Source organism: Rhinolophus ferrumequinum, chromosome 24, assembly GCF_004115265.2.
Source record: "Rhinolophus ferrumequinum isolate MPI-CBG mRhiFer1 chromosome 24, mRhiFer1_v1.p, whole genome shotgun sequence".
Classification (NCBI taxonomy): Eukaryota; Metazoa; Chordata; class Mammalia; order Chiroptera; family Rhinolophidae; genus Rhinolophus; species Rhinolophus ferrumequinum.
In genome coordinates, this window is record NC_046307.1 from 3,845,776 (window position 1) to 3,867,638 (window position 21,863).

Here is a 21,863-nt window from a genome sequence, read left to right on the forward strand (position 1 = left end):
GTACATTTTTACAATGGAGTATTATGCAGCCATAAAGAAGAAAGAAATCTTACCATTTGCAACAACATGGATGGACCTAGAGAACATTATGTTAAGTGAAATAAGTCAGACAGAGAAAGATAAGTACCATATGATCTCACTTATTTGCGGATTCTAAAGAAAAGAATAAGTGAATGAACTAATCAGAAACAGTTTTGGAGACAAAGAGGAAAAACTGAGGGCTGCTAGATGGGCGGGAGGGGTGGGGGGTGGGGGGGAGGGTGAGGGGATTGGAGGGCAGTTGGTGACCTCAGGATGGCCACGGGTTTGAAAATTAATCTGGGGAACGTAATTTAGTGGTTACCAGAGGGTAAGGGGGTTGGGGGGTGGGGAATGAGGATGAGGGGGATCAAATGTATGGTGATGGAAGGGGAGCTGACTCTGGGTGGTGAACACACAGTGTGACTTATGGATGATGTGATACAGAATTGCACACCTGAAATCTATGTAATTTTACTAACAATTGTCACCCCAATAAATTAAAAAATAAAATTTAAAAAAAAAAGAAAAGCCATATATTGATAAACCCACAACTATCCTACTTAATGCGGAAAGCTAAAGCAATCTCCTTAAGATCAGGAACAAAGCAAGAATGCCGAATTTCACCACTTTTTTTCAACATAGTAGAGGAAGTTCTAGCCACAGTAATCACACAAGATGCATCCAAATTTTTCCAATGCTGAAAGTAAAATTGTCATTATTTGCAGATGATATATTACTATATATAGAGAACCCAAAAGATTCCACAAAAAAACCCTATTAGAACTGATAAAAGAATTTAGTAAAGTAGCAGGATACACAATTAATATTCAGAAATCAGTTTCATTTTTATACACCAATAATGAACCATCAGAAAGAGAAATTAAGGAAAGAATCCCATTTACAACTGCATCAAAAAAATAAAATAAAATACTTAGGAATAAATTTAACCAAGGAAGTAAAAGACCTGTACTCAGGAAATTATAAACACTGAGGAAAGAAATTAAAGAAGATACAAATAAATGGAAACATATACGATGCTCATGAATAGAAAGAACTAATATAGTCAAAATGTGCGTACTACCCAAAGCAATATGCAGGTTAAATGTAATCCCTATCAAAATACCAATGACATTTTTCACAGAACTAGAACAAATAATCCTAATATTTATATGGACCCAGAATAGCCACGGCAATACTAAGAAATAAAAACAAAGCAGGAGGTATCACGTTACCTGACATCAAATCATACTACAAGGCTATAGTAATCAAAAAACCCCACAATATTGGCATAAAAACAGACACACAGATCAATGGAACAGAATAGAGAGCCCAGAAATAAATCCATGCCAATATGGTCATTTAATCTATGACAAAAGAAGCAAGACAGTCTATTCAATAAATGGTACTAGGAAAACTGGACATATACATGCAAAAAATGAACTGGAACACCTTCTTATACCATATACAAGTGTAAACTCAAAATAGATTAAAGACTTAGATGTAAGACCTGAAACATAAAACTCCTAGAAGAAAATATAGGAAGTAAACTCTCAGACATTACCCTTAGTAATATTATATTTTTACTGACATATCCTCTCAGGCAAGGGAAGCAAAAGAAAAATAAACAAGTAGGATTACATCAAACTACAGTTTTTTCACAACAAAGGAAACCATCAACAAAACAAAAAGACATCCTACTGAATGGGAGAAGATATTTCCCAATGATACATCCGATAAGGGGTTAAAAAAAAAAACCTCATAGAACTCAACACCAAAAAAGGTAACAACCTAATTTAAAAAATGGGCACAGGACATAAGAGACATTTCTCCAAAGAGAACATACAGATGGCCAATAGACAAAAGAAAATATGTTCAATGTCACTAATCAGAGAAATGCAAATAAAAACCACAATGAGATACGCCTCACTCCTGTCAGAATGGCCATTATCAATAAATCAACAAACAACAAATGTTGGTGAGGATGTGGAGAAAAGGGATCCCTCATGCACTGTTTGTGGGATTGCAAATTGGTGCAGCCAGTATGGAAAACAGTATGGAGGTTTCTGAAAAATTAAAAATAGAACTACTTTATGACCCAGCAATTCCACTCCTGGGTATTGATCCAAAGAAATCCAAAACACTAATTCAAAAATATATTGTTAAGATCCGGAATTGTCCCCCTCAGACAGACAGAGAACCCGCACAATAATGCAAGTCACACAGCGAGGTTTATTACCAGCCGGCTGGGGTCCCCGTCTCTGCCCGACGCAGCGGGTTTTTAACAAGGACCCCAAACACTTAAAGCCAAGGGGTTATATAGCATTTTCAAGGCCTTCCATAGCTTCTGAGAGTACAAGATAAACTTACAGGACTTACATAGTTTCAAAGAGTATAAGATTTACTACAGGACAAGGAGACCAGGAGTATAAGATAAGCTACAGGACTTGCATAGCTTCAAAGAGTATAAGATTTACTGCAGGACAAGGAGACCAGGAGTATAAGATAAGCTACAGGACTTCTAGTCGCCATGCTGCAACTGCCCACATCCTGGAATTTTATAATTATGTTGTTTCAGGCTAGGGGCTGTCAACCCTGACCTGAAGATAGCAGTTCTCATGCTAACAGTCTCTTACATGCTAACAGTCTCTTACAATATGTGCACCCCTGTTTACTGCAGCGCTATTCACAATAGCCAACATATGGAACCAACAGAAATGCCCATCAACACACAATTGGATAAAGCTGTGGAACATTTATATAATAGAGTATTAATTACTCTGCCATAAAATAGAATGAAATCTTACCATTTGTAACAACATGGATGGACCTAGAGGATATTACGCTAAATGAAAAAAGTCAGGCTGAGAAAGAAAAATACCCTATGGTCTCACTTATATGTGGAATCTAAAGAACAGAATAAATAAGCAACAAAACAAAACAAAACAAAACAAAAAAAACAGAAATAGACTCAGTAATACAGAAGAAAAACTGATGGTTGCTAGATGGGAGGGAGGCATATATGTGATTTTTGGGGTAGGGGTTGGCTGAGTGAGGTGGCAGATGAGCAGGCCCCCCTAGCGCAGATCTGGCTCCAGCGGCTGTGTCCGGAGTTGCTTATCGCACCAGCGGTCTGCTGCCTTTTCTGGGAAAACGCCAGGGGCCTCAGTCTCTGTCATGTGGGGAGGGGTCTGACTTGGCAGAGGGGCATGACTTGGCTCCTGGGGACGGGTGTGACTTGACAGAGGGGTATTTTTGGCTCCTGGCCACTTTGACCATGTCCATAGCTGACCTAACAAGGGGATTACAAAGTACAAATTGGTACTCACCAAAAAGGGAATGTGAAATACAGTATGGGGAATATGATCAATATTGTTATATGAGTTATGTAGGGAGCCAGATGGGTACTAGACTAATGGGGGGATCACTTCATAGATTGTGTAGATGCCAGACCACTGTGCTGTACACCAGAAGCTGATGTAGAATAATTCTGAACGTCACCTATAATTAAATTATATCAGAGGGATTATTTCTTATGACTTGTACCAACTGGACAAATAGCTAACCAAGTTTACTATTTGGAAGTGCTGAAAGGTCATATGTAAAAGTTAGATGAAACCGACCCGAACTTTTTGCCAATTCATGGCTCTTGCATCACGACAATGCACCAGCTTAGATTGCACGGTCTGTGCGGGAGTTTTTAGCCAGTAAACAAATAACTGTATTGGAACATCCTCCCTACTCACCTGATCTGGCCCCCATGACTTCTTTCTTTACCTGAAGATAAAGGAAATATTGAAAGGAAGACATTTGTATGACATTCAGGACATCAAGGGTAATATGACAACAGCTCTGATGGCCATTCCAGAAAAAGAGTTCCAAAATTGCTTTGAAGCGTGGACTAGGTGATGGCGTTAGTGCATAGCTTCCCAAGGGGAGGACTTCGAAGGTGGCCACAGTGATATTCAGCAATGCGGTATGTAGCACTTTTTCTAGGATGAGTTCGTGAACTTAATTATCCAACACCATATATATAAATGAATATATATATGTATATATATTCACAGGATGTAAAGTGCAGCATAGGGAATATACTCAATGGTGTTGTAATAGCTGTGTACGGTGTCAGAGGGGTAGTAGACTTGGGGGGATTATCAGTTTATCAGGGGTATAAATTTCTAATCATTATGTTGTTTTGCACACCTGAAATTAATAAAATTAATTAATTAATATATAACAATAGAAAATTAATTAAACACTTTACACCTGCAGTTTATTTTATGTCAATTATGCCTCAATAAAACTATTTTAAAAAATAAATACGTCAGCAACACCAACAAAAGAGAAATATGGTTGATCTTAGGGATAGTATATCCTGAACCATATCCTTTAGGTACAATCTTTACTCTTTAAAAAACAGCTTTGTTTTTAAAGCAGTTTTAGATTTACAACAAAATTGAGTGTAGAGTACAGTTTCAATACATCCCTTTCAATCCACATCACATATAAACATGCGAGTACGCAGCCTCCTCCAGCATCAATACCCCCACCAGACAGGTACATTTATTACAACTGATGAACCTGCGTGGACACGTCATTATCAACTCAAGGCCATAATTTACATTACAGTTCACTCTTGGTGTTGTACATGCTATGGGTTTGGACAAATGAATAATGACATGTATCCCTCATTTTAGTCATAGAGAATACACACTTTCATTGCCCTAAAAATATCTTGTGCTTTGTTAATTCATCGCTCTCGCATTTCCTCTCCCTCCCAAATCCTAACAATCACAAAACTTTTCACTGTCTCTATGGTTTTGCCTTTTCCATAAATTCATATAATTGGAACCATACAGTACATAGCCTTCGCAAATTGGCTTCACTCACTTACTAAATTCAGTTAAAGTTCCTTTATATCTTTTTGTGACTTGATAGCTCATTTCCTTTAGTACTGAATAATATTCCTTTCCATGAATGTACTTTAGTTTGTTTATCCATTCATCTCTTCAAGGACATCTTGACTGCTTCCAAGTTTTGGCAGTCATGAATAAAGATGCTATAAACATCAATGTACAGGTTTTCGTGTAGAATGCAATGCTTATGGTATAGAAAGAGTACGATTAGTTTTGTAAGGAACTGCTAAACTGTCTTCCAAAATGGCTGGACCAGGAAAGTTTCTGCTACTCCACAGATTTGCCATCATTTGTTGCTTTACAGGCTTTGAATTTTAGCCTAAATGTTGTATTTTCACTCACATTTTATTCTAAATATTTCCTAACTTTTATTGTGATTTCTTTTTGGATCTATGAGTTATTTAACATTGTGTTAGTAACAATTTCTAAACATATAGGGTTTCCTAAGATTTAAAATTGCTTCTTTATATTAACTTTATTATGCTTAAAAAATTGCTTGTTTGTTTTTTATTCCATGGCATCTGTGGAAACTTATATTCTGGTCAGTAAGTGATCACTTTGTGAATTACCACGTGCTTGAAAAGGTTGCATAATCTGTAACTGTGGGTACCCAGGCTTAGTGTACAAATGAATGACTGAGTGAGTGGTTCTTCACCTTTTCTCCCGGCCTGACATATTCTGGTCGTTTCCCAATACCTTGCATCATTGGAGGTTAAGGTTCTGCCTTGTTCCAGCAAGCTCTGCCAATCTTGCTTCATGATCTGAGTCCTAGTATTGGACTCAAGAAAGGGGATGACAGGCAGGATTACCTCAGGCTGTGCCAGGAAATGTTTATCTTACCTGCTCTTGGTTACCCCGGTGGAATGGAACCAATTTGCCTGAACAACCTCTTACCATTTGCTGGGACAACCTCTTTTTTAGGACTGGATTCCCAACGCCCATACAGTTCTACCTGCCAGATTGGACCTTAAGATATCCCGGATCTGTCAGTCCCATGCCACCCATGCAGGGCACAGTCTTGACCCAGGACAAACCTCTCCCAGTGTGCCCCACCCCCTTCTCTATCATTGCTTCCTTGGTCTAAGATGGATGTTTATGGCAGGCCAATAAATGGAGTGATTCAAAGTGCAGAGTGCCCTCTCCCTTAACACACAGGGCCATGTCTATATCAGGTCACTCTAAGAAGAATGGTGCAGCTTGCCATCAGCTCAAGCTCTGCCTCTTCATGGCTCCTCACCTCAGAAGCTGGGCTGACCCCTCTTCTCTCTAATTAGTCCAGCCACCTGTCCCTGCTGTCGTCTGTTTCGATAGTGTGAGATCGGCCTGCAGACACATTCATGGCCTTTGGGGCCCTCGTGCTCACTTTGCTTCTCAGTCTCCTCAGGCTGGGCTCAGGTAAGCCTCCAGTCGGGACTCTGTCTGCCTCTCTTCTTGTTGGTTAACGCTTTGAGTTCTTTAGCTACATGATCGAAGCACAACTGGGTGGGGCATCTTTCTTGTTTGCATTTCCCGGAATTCTGCCCCAGGCTGACATCTATCAATGCCTGGAGCTGTGGGAAGTATGGGGCAGAAGGAAGGTTTCGGGCACTGTGCAAACTGTGACAACAGCCCAGAACTCATGGCAAAGAGTGCTGAAGAAGGGCCTGTTAGTGGGGAGGGGACACACCAAGGATGTGAAGGAGAATAAATTAAATGTTTGCTCCAGGTGGGCTGTGGAGGTTAGGCAGGGGTCTCTAGGAGAGCACCAGGTTCTGACATGGGTGCTGGGGTAGAAAGGAGACACTGATTAAGATGTTTGGGGGAAAGATAATGGTCCAGCTGTGGACACGCTGAGTGGGAAATACCTGTGGTGTGTGACCTGAGGGTGGGGGAAGGTGTCCTGATCTTTAAGTGAGGACTGAGTTGTAACCTGGCATAGTCTGAGAAGAAGTCCACTTTTGTTTTTCTTCTAGCTATGATCAACACAAAGGCTGATGTGTAGGATTTTGAATAACTGAATAAAGTAGGGAGGAAGCTGGAGGCTTCCCATCTCTGGACAGCCAGTGTCCTTCCGTACAAGGTCCAGTCAGCACAGGTTCATTCTGCCACTCATCTGCTCTGTCTGCTGTGTAGATCATGGAAAAGAAGAGAGAAATAAGGACGATTAAGTCACGCTCCATGTTTTCACAGCAAAACCCATATGTCTTGTTCACAGGACAGTCTCTCACTGAAGTTCATTCTCATCCATTTTCTGAGGAGTTTCTCTGACTGCTCTGCTTCCTGGAGAGGCAGCAGGTGTCATGGGAATGACCTTAGAGGCAGAAAGACTTTATTTTAAACCCACAGTTCTACTGCTTATGAACTTTGCAGCTCACAACTCTACCAGATGTCCGTGTGCTCCTTGTGACAAGAGATGGCATCACACCCTGATCAGCCTGGTGTGGGGATCACATGAGTTCATGTACATAGAGCAGAGCCCAGGTTTCCATTAGCTCAGAGCCTGTGTTCAACTACAGACAGTTTTTCTTCGCTGGTCCCTGGGGGAAGGAAGACTAAAGGGTGGAAGGAGCTGCTGTAGGCAAGGAAAATGACAGAAGCAGTAAGTGCTGGCCAGAGGAACAGAGACTCTCCAGGAAAAGGTTCCCTCAGCTCGAGAGCCCCCCACAGCCCTGAAGGCACAACAGCAGCAGCCAACTGACCTAGGCTGAGCCCCCAAAGCAGACCAGGATCAAGGGTCTGTGTGCAGGTGTGTTGGTGAGGAGGTGATTCTGGGAACAATGGTAAGAGAATGGAGAGAGTGAAGGTGGAAGGGAGGAAAACCAGAAGAGGGTGTGCCAATGAGCAAGTTATTAACATGGAAAGACCTTCTGAGGGGCCACAAGATGGCAGCCCAGAAACATCCCAACATCCCCTGCATCCTGCCCCCAACTGGGGATGTGTATCCCTACTACTGTTCAATTCTCAGCACTCTGACTGCCCTGCAACAGACTGAGCAGGTTCCAAAGGGCAGAGAAAGCCCTCAGCTGGGAGCAGAGGCCAGGCTTCTGGGTGGGGCTGTCAGAGGGCAGGGACATGCCCAGCCCACTGCAGGAGGACTCAGGGTGGGGTGGGGGGGGGGCACTCAGTGTCTGCTAGGCCAGGTCGGTGGCTGAACAGAGATCCTGTTGCAAAGTCACATTTTGTATCATAAGACTCTCCTTCAAAACGGATGGATAAAATACATTTCAGAAAGATGTATAAGACATACTTAAAGTAAGAAATAATGGGTGCTAAAATAAAAATATTCACTATTTGAAAATAAGTGATCACTTTGGGAATTTCCTTGTAAAGGAAATTACACTGTGACCTCTCCCCTTTTCTCTGATGAGTATATAGACTCCCGCACATATCTATACACATATCAGAAGTGCATACATGTGAATTAATCAAGAGACATTCAGAATCAGAGAGGTGTGCTAATAAAGCACATGCCATGGAAGGATAGCCACTATGAATTCACTAGAGAGCAAATCTCTAAAGTGAAAACTGCAAAATCTCCTTGTCACAGTGTAGTATATGTCTCTCAGAATTTGACAGAACAACCCGATAAATAAAACAAGGAAGCACAAATAAAGACTTAACCTATGGACAAAGACATTCCTTTCTTATACCCATGAAATGTTTACAAGGCATAACCATGTGCTTGAAGGAAACAAATTGACCCAAACTAGAGATTTTATTGTTAATACTCCCTCCTGGAAAATGAATCATCTTTAATATTCAGCAAAGAGGATGAAAAGGGGCTGTTATGAGTGTGTGGTGAAGCAGACGGGCAGAGACAAGAGAATGTGGGCATAGATTCCCCTCCAGTCAGAGGGTCAGCATTTGGAAAGTGCTCTCATGCCCCTCATTAACTTAGTCTCTCTGAGACATGGTGTTCTCATCTTGGAGATGGGAATATCAATAACACACACCTGTCGGGATGTTTGTGGAGACAGAATGAAGTAAGGGATGTGGAAGTGCTCTGTCAAGTGTAAGGGATGTACAGATGCTGGTCACTGGTTTGGAAAGGAGGTGATGATGGATGTCGCACCCCTGGGCACACGCCGGCCATGAGCAGGACACACTGACAGGGTCTTTGCTCAGTTATCTCTCGTGCTTCCTTCCATAGGCCATTGGCAGGTGATGGGACCAGACAAGACCGTCCAGCTTGTGGTCGGGGAGGATGCAGTGTTCTCGTGCTTCCTCTCTCCTAAGATAAGTGCAGAGGCCATGGAAGTGCGGTTCTTCAGAGAGGAGTTCCATGCTGTGGTGCATCTCTACAGAGAAGGGAAAGACCAGCACGATATGCAGATGCCAGCCTATCGAGGGAGAACTGAGCTGCTGAAGGACTCCATAGCGGAGGGGCATGTCTCCCTGAGGCTGAAGAAGGTCACTCTCTCAGACAATGGTTTCTATGGATGCAGGTTCAGATCCCAGAATAATGACCAGGAGGCCATCTGGGAAATGCAGGTGTCAGGTGAGTTGTTTTTTTCTCAGAATTCATAACTGTGTTTTATGCTAGTACCATCTGGGAGTTCATGAACATATTGCTGAATGAGGAGTCTTAAAAAATGTTTTCATGTCTTTCAGTTAGAAGATAGGATCCTAAACTATCAGTTCTTTCTGTTTGTACATATAGTTCTCTGTCGTTTTTTCCTGCATATGGAGATTTATGTAACCACCACCACATGAGGATATAGAGCTATCCCCATCACCACTAAGACTTCCTTCTGCTACCCCTTTGTATTCTCAGCCACTGTACTCATCCACCAACTTCCCATCCCCTGGTAATCACAAATTGGTTCTCCATCTCTATAATTCTGTATTTTCAAGAATGTTATAGGGGTGACTTAAGCCTCATGGCACAGTGAGAATACCCTTTTTTTCCTCCCCTTAAAGTCAAAACAAGTCAGATAGCTATAATTCAACAAAAGATCCCCTGCTCAACACACAAACACATCTGAGAGATCCACACATCAAAACCTGTGAAGGTGGGCATATGAAAATAAGCAGGAGAGGTGGGAAGGAGGAAAGACAAAGATGGGGGTGCCAGATGCAGTCCGGTGCTCACTGTGGTGTGAACTGACGAAGTAGTGTTGGAAAAGCCAGGCTGTAGCCCTCATACAGCAGCCCAGAGGGTAGGAGGGGCAGAAAAAAACATTTTGGCCTGAATAGGCTGTGCCCATTGTGGCGAAACCTGGCAACAAGGGCAAAAACATGGCAAAGAGGTGTGGCAGCCATGGACTATCTGTGGTCATTACTATCAAGAAGACAAAGCTGCACACTCAAAAACCCAGCTCCCCATGCTTACTCCATGAACCCACCACTTGTGGTAGAACCTGATAGTCGGTGGAGATGCCATGGATAGCACAGAATGCCTGGCTGCCTCTGTTACAAGGAGGCAGCACCAGGAACTCACAGGCCTGGAATCCATCAGCTAACACATCCCACCACGGGGTTGGTACCCTAAGACTGAGGCAACCAGAGTACAGAGGGAATCCCCTCAGGGAATATGGGCATTTTCCAAAACGTAGGGGACTGCCGCACTGAGATCCCAGAGAAGCCAGAAGTACAGGTAGGAGAAAACAAAAACTTGTGCTATACCAGCATCTGCTGGAAAACAAATGAAACACCTCTACTGCTCAGCCTGCTGAATTGTTAAGAACAAAACATTATTTAGAAAGAATAGTGCTCACTACCTCAAATGCCCAGGCAGAGACACAATCCATCAAGTACAATGAATAATTAAGGTAACAAGGTAATCAAGATAACTCAGAAAGCAAATGAAAAGTCTCCAGAAAACAAAACATGGAACACTGTGATTTAAATGATAGAGAATTCTAGATTGAAATTATGAAAAAACTCAACAAGATACAAGAAAATTCAGAAACTTCTATGAACTCAGAAATAAAATCAATAAGCAAAAGGAGTACTTTACCAAAGAGATTGAAACTATAAAAAAGAACCAAATAGAAATTCTGGAGCTGAAGAACTTAATCAATGAGATGAAGAATGCATTAGAGCAGAATAGATGGAAGAGTGAACTAGTGAGCTGGAAGATAGAAATCTAGAAATGACTAGGGGAAGAAGAGAGACAGAACTGAGCATTTTTAAAAAATGAAAGAAGTCTAAGAGAACTATCTGACTCCACTGAAAAGGGCAACATAAGAATTACAGGTACAGTAGAAGGAGAAGACAGGGAGACGGGAACAGAGAGCCCATTCAAACAAATAATCAGTGAGAATGTCCCAGACATATGGAAAGAGCTGGATCCTCAAAATCAAGAAACTAATATAATATGTAATTATCTAACTCCAAAAAGGCCTTCTCCAAGGCACATTACATTAAAATTGTCAAAAATTAACGACAAAGAAAGAATCCTCAAGGTAGCCATGGAAAAGAAGATGGTAACTTATGAAAGACATCCAAGAGATTATCATTGGATTGTTCAGCAGAAACCTTACAAGCTAGGAGAGAGTAGCATCAAATATTCAAAATCTTGGAAGAGAGATCTCACCAGCCAAAAATGATATATCCAGAAAAGTTATGCTTTAGTTATGAAGGAAAAATAAAGGCTTTCCTAGACAAATAAAAGATGAGGGAATTTACCACCACAAGACCTTCATTATAAGAAATGTTGAAAGGAGCTCTTTTCTATGAATCAAGAGACAAAGGAATAGAAAACTTTGAGTAACATGACAAACAGATGAACAAAAGAAATAAATTGGAACTGTATTTCAGAATAGGGTGTTAAACAATTATAACATAAAGGTTAAAGGGGAAAGGGTATTTTAAAAAGACTGCAACCTCTGTAATAAACACCCAACATAAAAAGGGATAATTTGTGACAACAAAAAGATAAAGGGAAGGAGGAAAAGGACGGACCTTGCACAAGTGAATGAAGATAAGATGCAACCAGAAGAAAAAGGACTATTGTATGTATGAAACACTTATTTTTATATAAACCAAATTGTAATCACAAAACAAAAATCTAGAGCTGAGAAACGTAACATAAATAGAGAGAAAATGGATAAAAGAATCATAGAAAACCCCCACACTAAAATAGCAAACAGGAAAAAAGAAATAATGGAGATACAGAGCAACCAGAAAACAACAGTTAAAATGGTTGTAGTAAGTCCTCATATATCAATAACCACTCTAAATGTAAATAGACTGAACTCACCAATCAAACGGCACAGAGTAGTGGGATGGATTAAAAAAACAAGACCCAACTATATGTTGCCTTCAGGAGATCCATCTCAGTTACAAAGAGAAAAATAGTCTCAAAGTGAAGGGGGCGAGACCATAAGATGTCTGGCTGTTCTGTCCTAGGACCCTAGTCAGTTCATCTACCTTTTCCCACCTTTCTGAGTTCTCCTATGCTTCCCTCTTTTGATATTTCCAGGGTTTGTAATTCTACATAGAGGGAGAAGCAGGGAGAGATTAGTCTATACTATCTTACTGATACCCCCTTCCTAGTGCTTACACCAAAGGTCCTTCTTTTATTCACTCAGCAAACATTTATTTGGCTCCATTTGTTGGGTGCAGACCCTGGAGAATGGAAGAAAATAGCACATGGAGGATAAGTTCTGTTTGGGTGGGGGAGATGGCAATAAGAAATCCGCAAACAGAGGTTACCCTTATATGGGGTACTCTCCATAGTCTCTCAAGTTTCAAGTCTGGAGGTCAGACAAAACCCCCCTCATCCTCTTGTTAGTCCTGTGAAATCTATCTCCCTGCACCTGTCTCTCCCATTCTCATGGTATTCTTTTCCTGACCTTCTCATCTCTTACCTGAGTGACCTCAGTGATCATCTCTCTGGCTGTTTTCCTTCTGAGTGTTTCCACTGACCCTCTTCCTAAGGATTAGGGGTTCTCTAAAATGCATGTCTGCTCATGACTCTTACCTGCTGGAAGCCAGTCAATAGCTCTTCAGTGACAATGCACTTTAGGTCAGTACACTCATCCATGTCCTGCCACTGCCCACCCCCACACCGTGCCCATACCTCACACCTATCCCCTCTTGCACATCACAGTACTGACATGGCAAATGCTCAGAGGTTCTTGAGCATAATATGGCCTGTCCACTCCTCATGCCATGGTATGTACAGGACCTCTGCCTATCATGCTTCTCTCTTTTCCTCTTTGTTCACATTAAAACCTTCTATTCATCTGACACAACCGAGTGCAAATGTCACCTCCAGGAAACCATGACGTCTGATGACAAACACTCTCTCCTCAGTGCTAACTTGACCATGTTTCCTCTCTGCACATTTCACAATGAAGTGCATTTGTTTATAGTTGTCTCCTGTTTCAGTCAGCAAGCTCTTCATTAGAATGGGCTCTGTCTTATTTCCTTCATCATATTTAGTGTTTAGGAATATCCATGTACATAGTAGGTGTTAAATGAATGTTGACCGAACAAAGACCATGGAAGGTCTTACAGTGGTATTATAAGTCTATGTGCATGTAAGAGAGAAATGGCCATGGGGGTAGTGTTACGTATATGGACTTGATGAACCTGGCTCAGAATAGCTGTGGCCTTGGCACATGATATTTGTTTTCATCCCTTTCCTGTTTTCTCCCCAGCGTTGGGCTCAGCTCCTCTGGTTTCTATCATGGGATTTGCTGAAGGAGGCATCCAGTTACTCTGCAAGTCCTCAGGCTGGTTTCCCCAGCCCACAGTGAAGTGGAAAGGCCCACAAGGGCATGATTTTCCCTCATACTCAAAGGTGAATACAGACAGACGTGGCCTGTTTGATGTGGAGACTTCCCTTATAGTCCAAGGAAATGCTGGGAGCATATCATGTTCTATCCAGTACCCTGACCAGAGCCGAGAGGTGGAATCCAGTGTATTGATAAGAGGTGAGTGAGGAGGAGGAGGAACAGGGGAGGGTTCATATTTGTGTAGATCAGCGGGAGAAAACTGGGCTCTATCATAGGGTTGTTGTGTAGTATTGTCCAGTTTTATTGATTAGTTTTGAAAGCCAAAGATCTGTGGGTATAAAGATAATATCATAAAATTTTATTATGTGGAAACAATCGCTTACAATTGCAGTGGAATAGAATCAAATATTTCCTTCATTACATGATCATCTTCATGATGCAACCCTCTCAAATCTACCCACACAAAATTTAAGAAAGCTAACTTGAAGTTCAATACGTCATCCAAATGGCTGCATGAGGTGAGCCTCTGGAAATCTCTCCTGGAATTTACAACAAATTGGAAAACTATAACTCCACAAGACACTCCCTGCACAGCAGACAGGCAAGATGAAGAGTCCCCTACTGAATTCACCTAAAGGTGGGCAAATTGCACAAGCAGGGGAGGAGGGAAGGGAGAAGTGCAGAGACGGAGCCGGTGGGAACAGGACGCAGACCTAGCTCAGTGTTCCAAGCTCGCTGCATTCTGGAACTACTGCAGCTGCGGGAGAGGGAAGAACTCGGACTGCTAGGGCTCTGTTTATGGTCCACAGAGCTGAGGGAACAGCATACAACACGGCTGAACCCAACACTCATGGCAGAGATCTCAGAGCAAAGACTGAGGGAAGAAGGCTAAAAACAGTGATTTAGCCCTCACTGCTGCAGAGAACTAAAGCCTTAGGCACAGAGACTAACCTCCCTCTCCCTACCCTCCCAGAGCTCACCCTGCCCCCACCTGCCCAGTGCTAGAAGCAGAACAGTAGCAGTGTCAGATCAAAAGAGCAGAATATTTGGAGTTCTGAGAACTGTGGTCCACAGACACAGATTCACAACCCAACTAGTTCTGGAAAAGGTGAAGAAAGTTTGGAAGCAGTACCTGCTGTGGTGATGGTCGCGCCATTGCTATGGGCCACCAATCACAACTCACCCTGCCCCTGTCCCCACCTATCTGGGCGGATCCCTGCAGGAGTAAACAGAACTGCTGAAACACACAGGCTCTGAATCTGGTGCAGAGAGCTTTGGAACTTCAAAAGCTCTCCGCATCCCCACAGGGACACAGTGTCCTATAACCCAGGCGAACTGTTAACAGAGGAGAAGCCCGCCTACCAGGGAATACACCCATTGTGTGAGAAGCTGGAATAGTGCAGAGAAAACATAACACTACAGTGTGAGAGAGAGAAAAAAAGGCTGTAGTCAGAGAAAAAAATAAAACATTCTACCAACACATACTGGAAAACAAAAGAAAGACCTCTTCTTATCAACCTGTTGCAGAACCCACTCCTGTAGATGTCTAGGAAGAGAAATAATAAATCAGTAATTGCCATGAATAACCAAGGCAACAAGACAGCTCAGAAAGAAAGTGAAAAGTCTCCAGAAAAGGAATTTAAAGATATGGAAATATGTGACTTAAATGACAGAGAATTCAAGATTACAGTTTTGAAAAAAACTCAACAAGATGCAAGAAAACACAGAAAGGCAGTTTATTGAACTCAGAAACACAATCAAACATCAACATGAACATTTTGCCAAAGAGATGGAAATTTTAAAAAAGAACCTAATAGTATTTCTGGAGATTAAGAGCTCAATAGAAGAAATGAAGAATGAAATAGCCAGCTTAGGAGGTAGAGTTGACTAGATGGAGGAAAGAATCAGTGACATCGAAGATGGAAACCTGGAAATGACACAGATGGAAGAAGAAAGAGACTTGAGACTTAAAAGAAATGAAAGAACTCTACAAAAACTTTCTGACTCCATCAGAAAGAAGAATATAAAAAAATGGGCAAAACAGGAGGAGAAGAAAGAGAGAAGGGAAAAGAGAACACATTCAAACAAATAGTCGATGAGAATTTCCCAAACTTGTGGAAAGAACTGGATCCTTGAATCCAAGAAGCAAATAGAATACTTAATTACCTCAACTCCAACAGGCCTTCTCCAAGACACATTGTATTGAAGCTGTCAAAAATCAACGACAAAGAAAGAATCCTCAAGGCAGCCAGGGAAAGAAGACAGTAACCTACAAAGGAAAGCCCGTTAGATTATCATCAGATTTCTCAGCAGAAACTCTACAAGCCAGGAGGGAATGGAACCAAATATTCAAACTATTGAAAGAGAGAAAGTATGAGCCAAGAATAATATACCCAGCAAAGATATCCTTTAGATATGAAGGAAGAATAAAGACCTTTCCAGACATATAGAAGCTGAGGGAATTTTCTAATACACGATCTGCACTACAAGAAATACTAAAGGAGGCTATTTAAACACCATCAACAGGGACAACTTGTGGTAACAAAAACATAAAAAGGGGGAGAGTAAAGGCCTGAACCGGAATATGGGAATGGAGAAAGTAGGCATGCTGAAGAAAATGGAATACTCTAAATATCAAACTTTCTTTTACATAAACTTAAGGGTAACCACTCAAAAAAAAAAAATCCAGAACTGAAATATATACTGTAAGAAAAGAAGAAACAAAGGGAAACATCATAGAATACCACCACAGAGAAATAACAGACAACAAGAAAAAGGCAAAGAAACAATGGAGACACAGTCTTACCAGAAAACTAAAGATAGAATGACAGGAAATCCTCACATATCAATAATCACCCGAAATGTAAATGGACTGAACTCACCAATAAAAAGGCACAGAGTAGGAGATTGGATCAAAAAACTAAACTCAACCATATGCTGTCTCCAAGAGACACATCTCAGCTACAAGGACAAGCATAGACTCAAAGTGAAAGGGTGGAAATTGACACCCCAAGTAAATAGTATCCAGAAAAAATCAGGTGTAGTTATACTGACATCAGGTGAAACAGACTGAAGGGTGAAAAAGGTAACAAGAGACAAAGATGGACATTTCATAATGGTGAAGGGGACTATACAACAAGAAGATGTAATAGTCATCAATATTTATTTCCCCAATCAGGGAGCACCGAAATATACCAAGCAACTACTAACAGAACTAAAGGGAGAAATTGACCAAAACACAATTATACTAGGGGACCTCAATACATCATTGACATCTATGGATAGATCATCCAAACAGAAAATAAATATTGAAATAGAAAACCTAAATGACACATTAGATGAAATGGACATAATTGACATTTATAGAGCACCTCATCCTAAAACTTCAGACTATAAATTTTTTCTAGTATACATGGAACATTCTCAAGGATAGACCATATATTGGGACATAAAACTAACCTCAGAAAATTTAAGAAGATTCAAATTATACCAAGCATATTCTCTGATCACAAGGCTTTGAAATTGGATATCAACTGCAAAAAGAAAGCAGGAAAAAACACAAATACATGGAGATTAAACAACATACTTTTAAAGAACGACTGGGTCAAAGAAGAAATTAGAGGAGAGTTCAAAAGATACATAGAAACAAATGAGAATGAAAATACATCCTACCAAAATTTTTGGGATGCAGTGAAAGCAGTTTTAAGAGGGAAATTTATTTCATTAAAGGCCTATCTCAAGAAACAAGAAAAATCCCAAATAAATAACCTCATGTTACACTTTAAAGAACTAGAAAAAGAAGAACAAATGAAACCCAAGGTCAGCAGAAGAAAGGAAATAACAAAAATCAGAGCAGAACTAAATAAAATAGAGAACAAAAAGACGATAGAAAAAATTAATGTGACAAAGAGCTCGTTCTTTGAAAAGATTAATAAAATTGACAAGCCCTTGGCTAGACTCACTAAGATTAAAAGAGAGAAGACACTAATAAACACAATCAGAAATGAAAAAGGGGAAATTTTTACGGATGCCACAGAAATAAAAGGATCATCCAAGAATACTATGAAGGACTATATGCCACCAAATTCAATAACCTAGAAGAAAAGGACAAGTTCTTAGAAACATGTAGCCTTCCTAGGCTGAACCATGAAGAACTGGAAAATCTAAACAGACCCATCACCAGTAATGAAATTGAATCAGTCATCCAAAACCTTCCCAAAAGCCAAAGATGGCTTCACTAGTGAATTCTACCAAATCTTCAAAGAGGATCTAATACCAATCCTGCTCAAACTCTTCCAAAAAATTGAAGAAGAGACAGTACTCCCTAACTCATTTTATGAGGCCAACATTACCCTGATACCAAAACCTGGCAAGGACAACACAAAAAACGAGAACCAAAATGTCGCTCGATAGATGAATGGATAAAGAAGTTGTGGTATAAAGACACAATGGAATACTATTTGGCGGTTAGAAAAGATGAAATAGGACCATTTGTGACAACATGGATGGATCTTGAGATTATAATACTAAGTGAAATAAGTCAGACAGTAAAAGCAGAGAACCATATGATTTCACTGATATGTGGTATATAACCAAAAACAACAAAAGAACAAGACAAACAAATGAGAAACAAAAACTCATAGACACAGACAATAGTTTAGTGGTTACCAGAGTGTAAGGGGGATGGGGGGTGGGAGATGAGGGTAAGGGGGATCAAATATATGGTGATGGAAGGAGAACTGACTCTGGGTTGTAAACACAATATGGGAATTATAGATGATGTAATACAGAATTGTACACCTGAAATCTACATAACTTTACTAACAATGGTCACCCCAATAAACTTTAAGTAAAAAAAAAGAAAGAAAGGTAACTTGAGGAAAAAGAAAAACGTTTACTCATATTTTAGAAAACATTAAATCATTATACTATGAAACCAATTACAATAAAATATAAATATTTGTGAAAAGTTTAAAAATAATAGTATAATTTATGTAAACTCAAATATGTAAAATAACTTCATATCAAAGGATTTAATTTACCAGTAAAAAGACAAAGAATATCAAACTGGATTTTTGAAACTTGACTGTTGCTACATTAGAAGAAAAAATATAACATATTCATTGAAAATAAAAGTCTAACAAAGCATATCAGACAATATTACCATAAGGAGAATCACAACAAATATATTAGGTTCAAGGAAGGAAAGAATAAAGGTTTTAAGGGGAAAAAAAACTTATTAGAAATGGTATAAAAGGAAGAACACAAATGGCTATTGTTCACAGGGTATGTGTGATATATAAAAGAAATTTAAAAGAATATCAAGCTAAATTTTTTCAACTAATAAAGGAATTCATCATGTTCATATGAGACTAATAAACTTAATTACATTTTTGTGTAAACCAGCCAAGAGAAAAATAAACATGCCATCTATAAGAACAACCAAAAACTATGTTAACCAGGAGTGGGTCCAATAATTGCAAAATCTTATTGAAGGTCATATAAAATTTTATTTAAAAATACTGAAGAAAACTAGAATAAGAAGATGTAACATTTCTCAGATAAAATGATGCAGTATTTTAAAGAACAGTTCTCCCAAAATTAATCTATAGAATCAATATAATTTTATTGAAAATCACAGAGTTTTGTAGATTTCATAGTTCTTATAGAAATAGATGAGTTGGTTCCAAATTAGATAGTTCAGTCATTGGCTAAGAATTGCCAAAACACAGCAAAGTAAGACAAAACTGAAAACCTTAGTCTAATATATGCCAAGACATATCTCAGAGTTGTGATAATGAAGCCAGTTTAAATTATGGGCACAGAGATGGACAAGTGGACAATGGCGCAGGGCAGAGAGCCAGGAAACAACCGAAGCTTGAATAGAAACTTGATGTAGACTGAGCTGACATTACGTGCAACAGTGTGTGAAGGAAAGTCCATTCAACAAACGATGCTGGCACAGTTGTTATCCATTTAGAAGGAAATGAAACGAAATCTCTACCTCATTTTATACTTAAAAAATAAAATCCATACAGATTTTATATGGGAGACTTATCCAGAATGGCAAAGTTTGAAACCTCTAGGAGAAATTAAAGAACCATATCTATTTTATCTTGGGATATAAGAAGATTCCTTAAGTGAGAATCAAACTGCATTCAACTTTCAGCAATAATTAAGGAATCTGTGAATTGCTTTTCAGAGACCTTTTTCCATTTCTCACCCTATCGCTTGGCTTCCATTTCACTGGGAGTACTCTGCTGTGTCCTGAGTGTTGCAGTCGTAGGACTGATGATTTCTTATTCAATATCCAAAGGTAAGTGAGAAAATGAAGGGTGGGCTTGTGGCGTATTCAGTTTCTAATGAGGCCAGGATTAGGGATGCTCCCATATGCTTCCTGGGTCTGTCCTTAGAGCTCCGGGCTCCAGGATCCCATCACATGGCCCACAGGGACCCCAGCCCTCACCCTCTCCATGCTGCACTAAAATGGATCCCTTGGGCAACGCCAGCCTCCACCAAGCTTTTCCACTTCGATGACTGCCAAGAATTAGGAGAAGCATGATTTTCAGTACCTGTACATTAAATAAATTTCTAAGAATAGCACCAGAACTCCAGTAAAAATTTTTCAATTTTCTTTTTTTGGGCTGTGACACAATCCCTTTGACATCCCAGGTGATAATCTCCCCTCCCCTCCCAGCCTCCTTCTCCCTGATAACCTCCATCTCCACCTCCACAGGATCCCAGATGTCAGTTGCTCCCTTCCGCATGAATGTTCCTGATCTCTTCTTTCACCCCAGACAGAGACACTTACTACAGGGGTATGGGGATAGGGGCACAAAATGAGAGTTCTAGAAGAGCCTCCGTCACTCACCAGCAGCTCAACTCCCTGAGCAATGAGCCAGGGCTGTGTTTGTACCATACACACTGCTGTGTCCACCACTGGATATTCTGTTTCTGTTTCAGGGAAAATCTGGGCAGAATTGGGTAAGTGTCTGGTGATATTCTGAGCCTTTCCCACAGTTCTCCTGGGTCCTTTCTGTTCCCCAGTTTGAGCCACCTGGCATCTGTCTTGGCTCCAGACTGGATGGAAAGCATGGGCATGCCAATGATGGAAATTGGTTCAACGCCCTCCCCCATCCACTGATTAATGAATTAATCCTCAGATATCTGAGTATTTTAAAGAGCATCAGGTGTTGGAAATGCCTATAAATTATCTGCACATTTTGCCTGTTGGTACATTCTGTGGGGAGAGGAATTATAGATTTCAAGAGCTCTCTGAGGGTTTGGACCCACAATGGAGAAGAGCACATGGGGCATCTCCCTCAACCTCCTGCCTGGCTTGGTACTTTGAGACAAGCCTTACAGGCTTATATCAGCCCAGAATATTCTGCATTTTGTGTCATGGAAACACAAGGAAACTGGGTAAGAGTGTTGTAGAGCTTTCCTCTCAAACTCTCCCCGGACCCCTGTTCTGTGATTTCAGCTTCTTATGTGTTTTTGGTTTTCAGACTGGAGAAGGAAGCATGGAGTGGCAGGTGAGAGAAGCTAGTCCCTCTATCCCCATTTTCTCTCTTTACAAGTCCCTAGTTTATGAATCTTGAGACTCTGAGGCCATGGTCTCTGCAGAGACAAGCTTTTGATGGGGATCCTGAAACTGTCTGCAGATGCTGGGGGAGGTGCATTTGTAGAGAACCCCATGGCCTTCAGCAGATCTCTGGTGGACCCGTGACATCCACAAAGGTTAACCACCCTGGTCTCCTGTCTCCCTGCCCCCTGCTCTCCATGTGAGCACTGACCCTCCTTCTCTGTCTGCTTGTTTTCAGCACTGAGAGAGGCCCGCAAACACGCAGGTACCAATGCCTGAAGCTGTGACAATGGGACAGAGACTTGGGTGGGCATGGGAGAGGGAACCAACCAGAGACCGATAAGGGGGAACAGGAACAATGAGACACAATGGACTGCAGATTATAAATCTGTGAGGCCCTGTCCACCCCAGAGGGCAGGTGCCCCAGACTCATTTCTTGGCCCAGGACTAGGAGGGGAGAGGACAGGGGGCAGGGTCAGCCAGGTTAGGGGTCAGAGGCTAAGCTCCAGAGAAATGAGGGCACTGGTGATTGGCCAAGGGGATGGACTGAAGGGAAAGGAGGTGAAGTTGGGCAGGACTCAGAATGGAAGGGAGTGGTTAGAGGGGATGATCGAGGTCTCACAAAGTCAGACAGTGGACTTACATGGAGGCACAGAGATATACAGCTGGGATGATATA

General features: G+C 40.9%; 1 protein-coding gene across 5 annotated transcripts in view; it reads left to right on the forward strand.

Moving 5' to 3' along the window:
* LOC117016852 (butyrophilin-like protein 3) overlaps positions 1-21,863 on the forward strand; it is a 103,751-nt gene that overhangs the window by 39,664 nt on the left and 42,224 nt on the right. Inside the window, exons 1-7 of one of the 5 annotated variants that reach the window (XM_033096600.1) lie at positions 6,091-6,329; positions 9,064-9,411; positions 13,523-13,798; positions 19,803-19,916; positions 20,564-20,584; positions 21,109-21,135; positions 21,424-21,450. The exons of 1 other annotated variant lie outside the window; for it this stretch is intronic. In XM_033096600.1, the coding sequence (XP_032952491.1) occupies positions 6,272-6,329; positions 9,064-9,411; positions 13,523-13,798; positions 19,803-19,916; positions 20,564-20,584; positions 21,109-21,135; positions 21,424-21,450 (871 nt within the window). In that variant the 5' untranslated portion in view covers positions 6,091-6,271. Of the gene's footprint in view, positions 1-6,090; positions 6,330-7,225; positions 7,694-9,063; positions 9,412-13,522; positions 13,799-19,802; positions 19,917-20,563; positions 20,585-21,108; positions 21,136-21,423; positions 21,451-21,863 lie in introns of those variants that run through there. 3 more of the 5 variants (XM_033096602.1, XM_033096601.1, XM_033096606.1) reach the window with 3 other exon arrangements.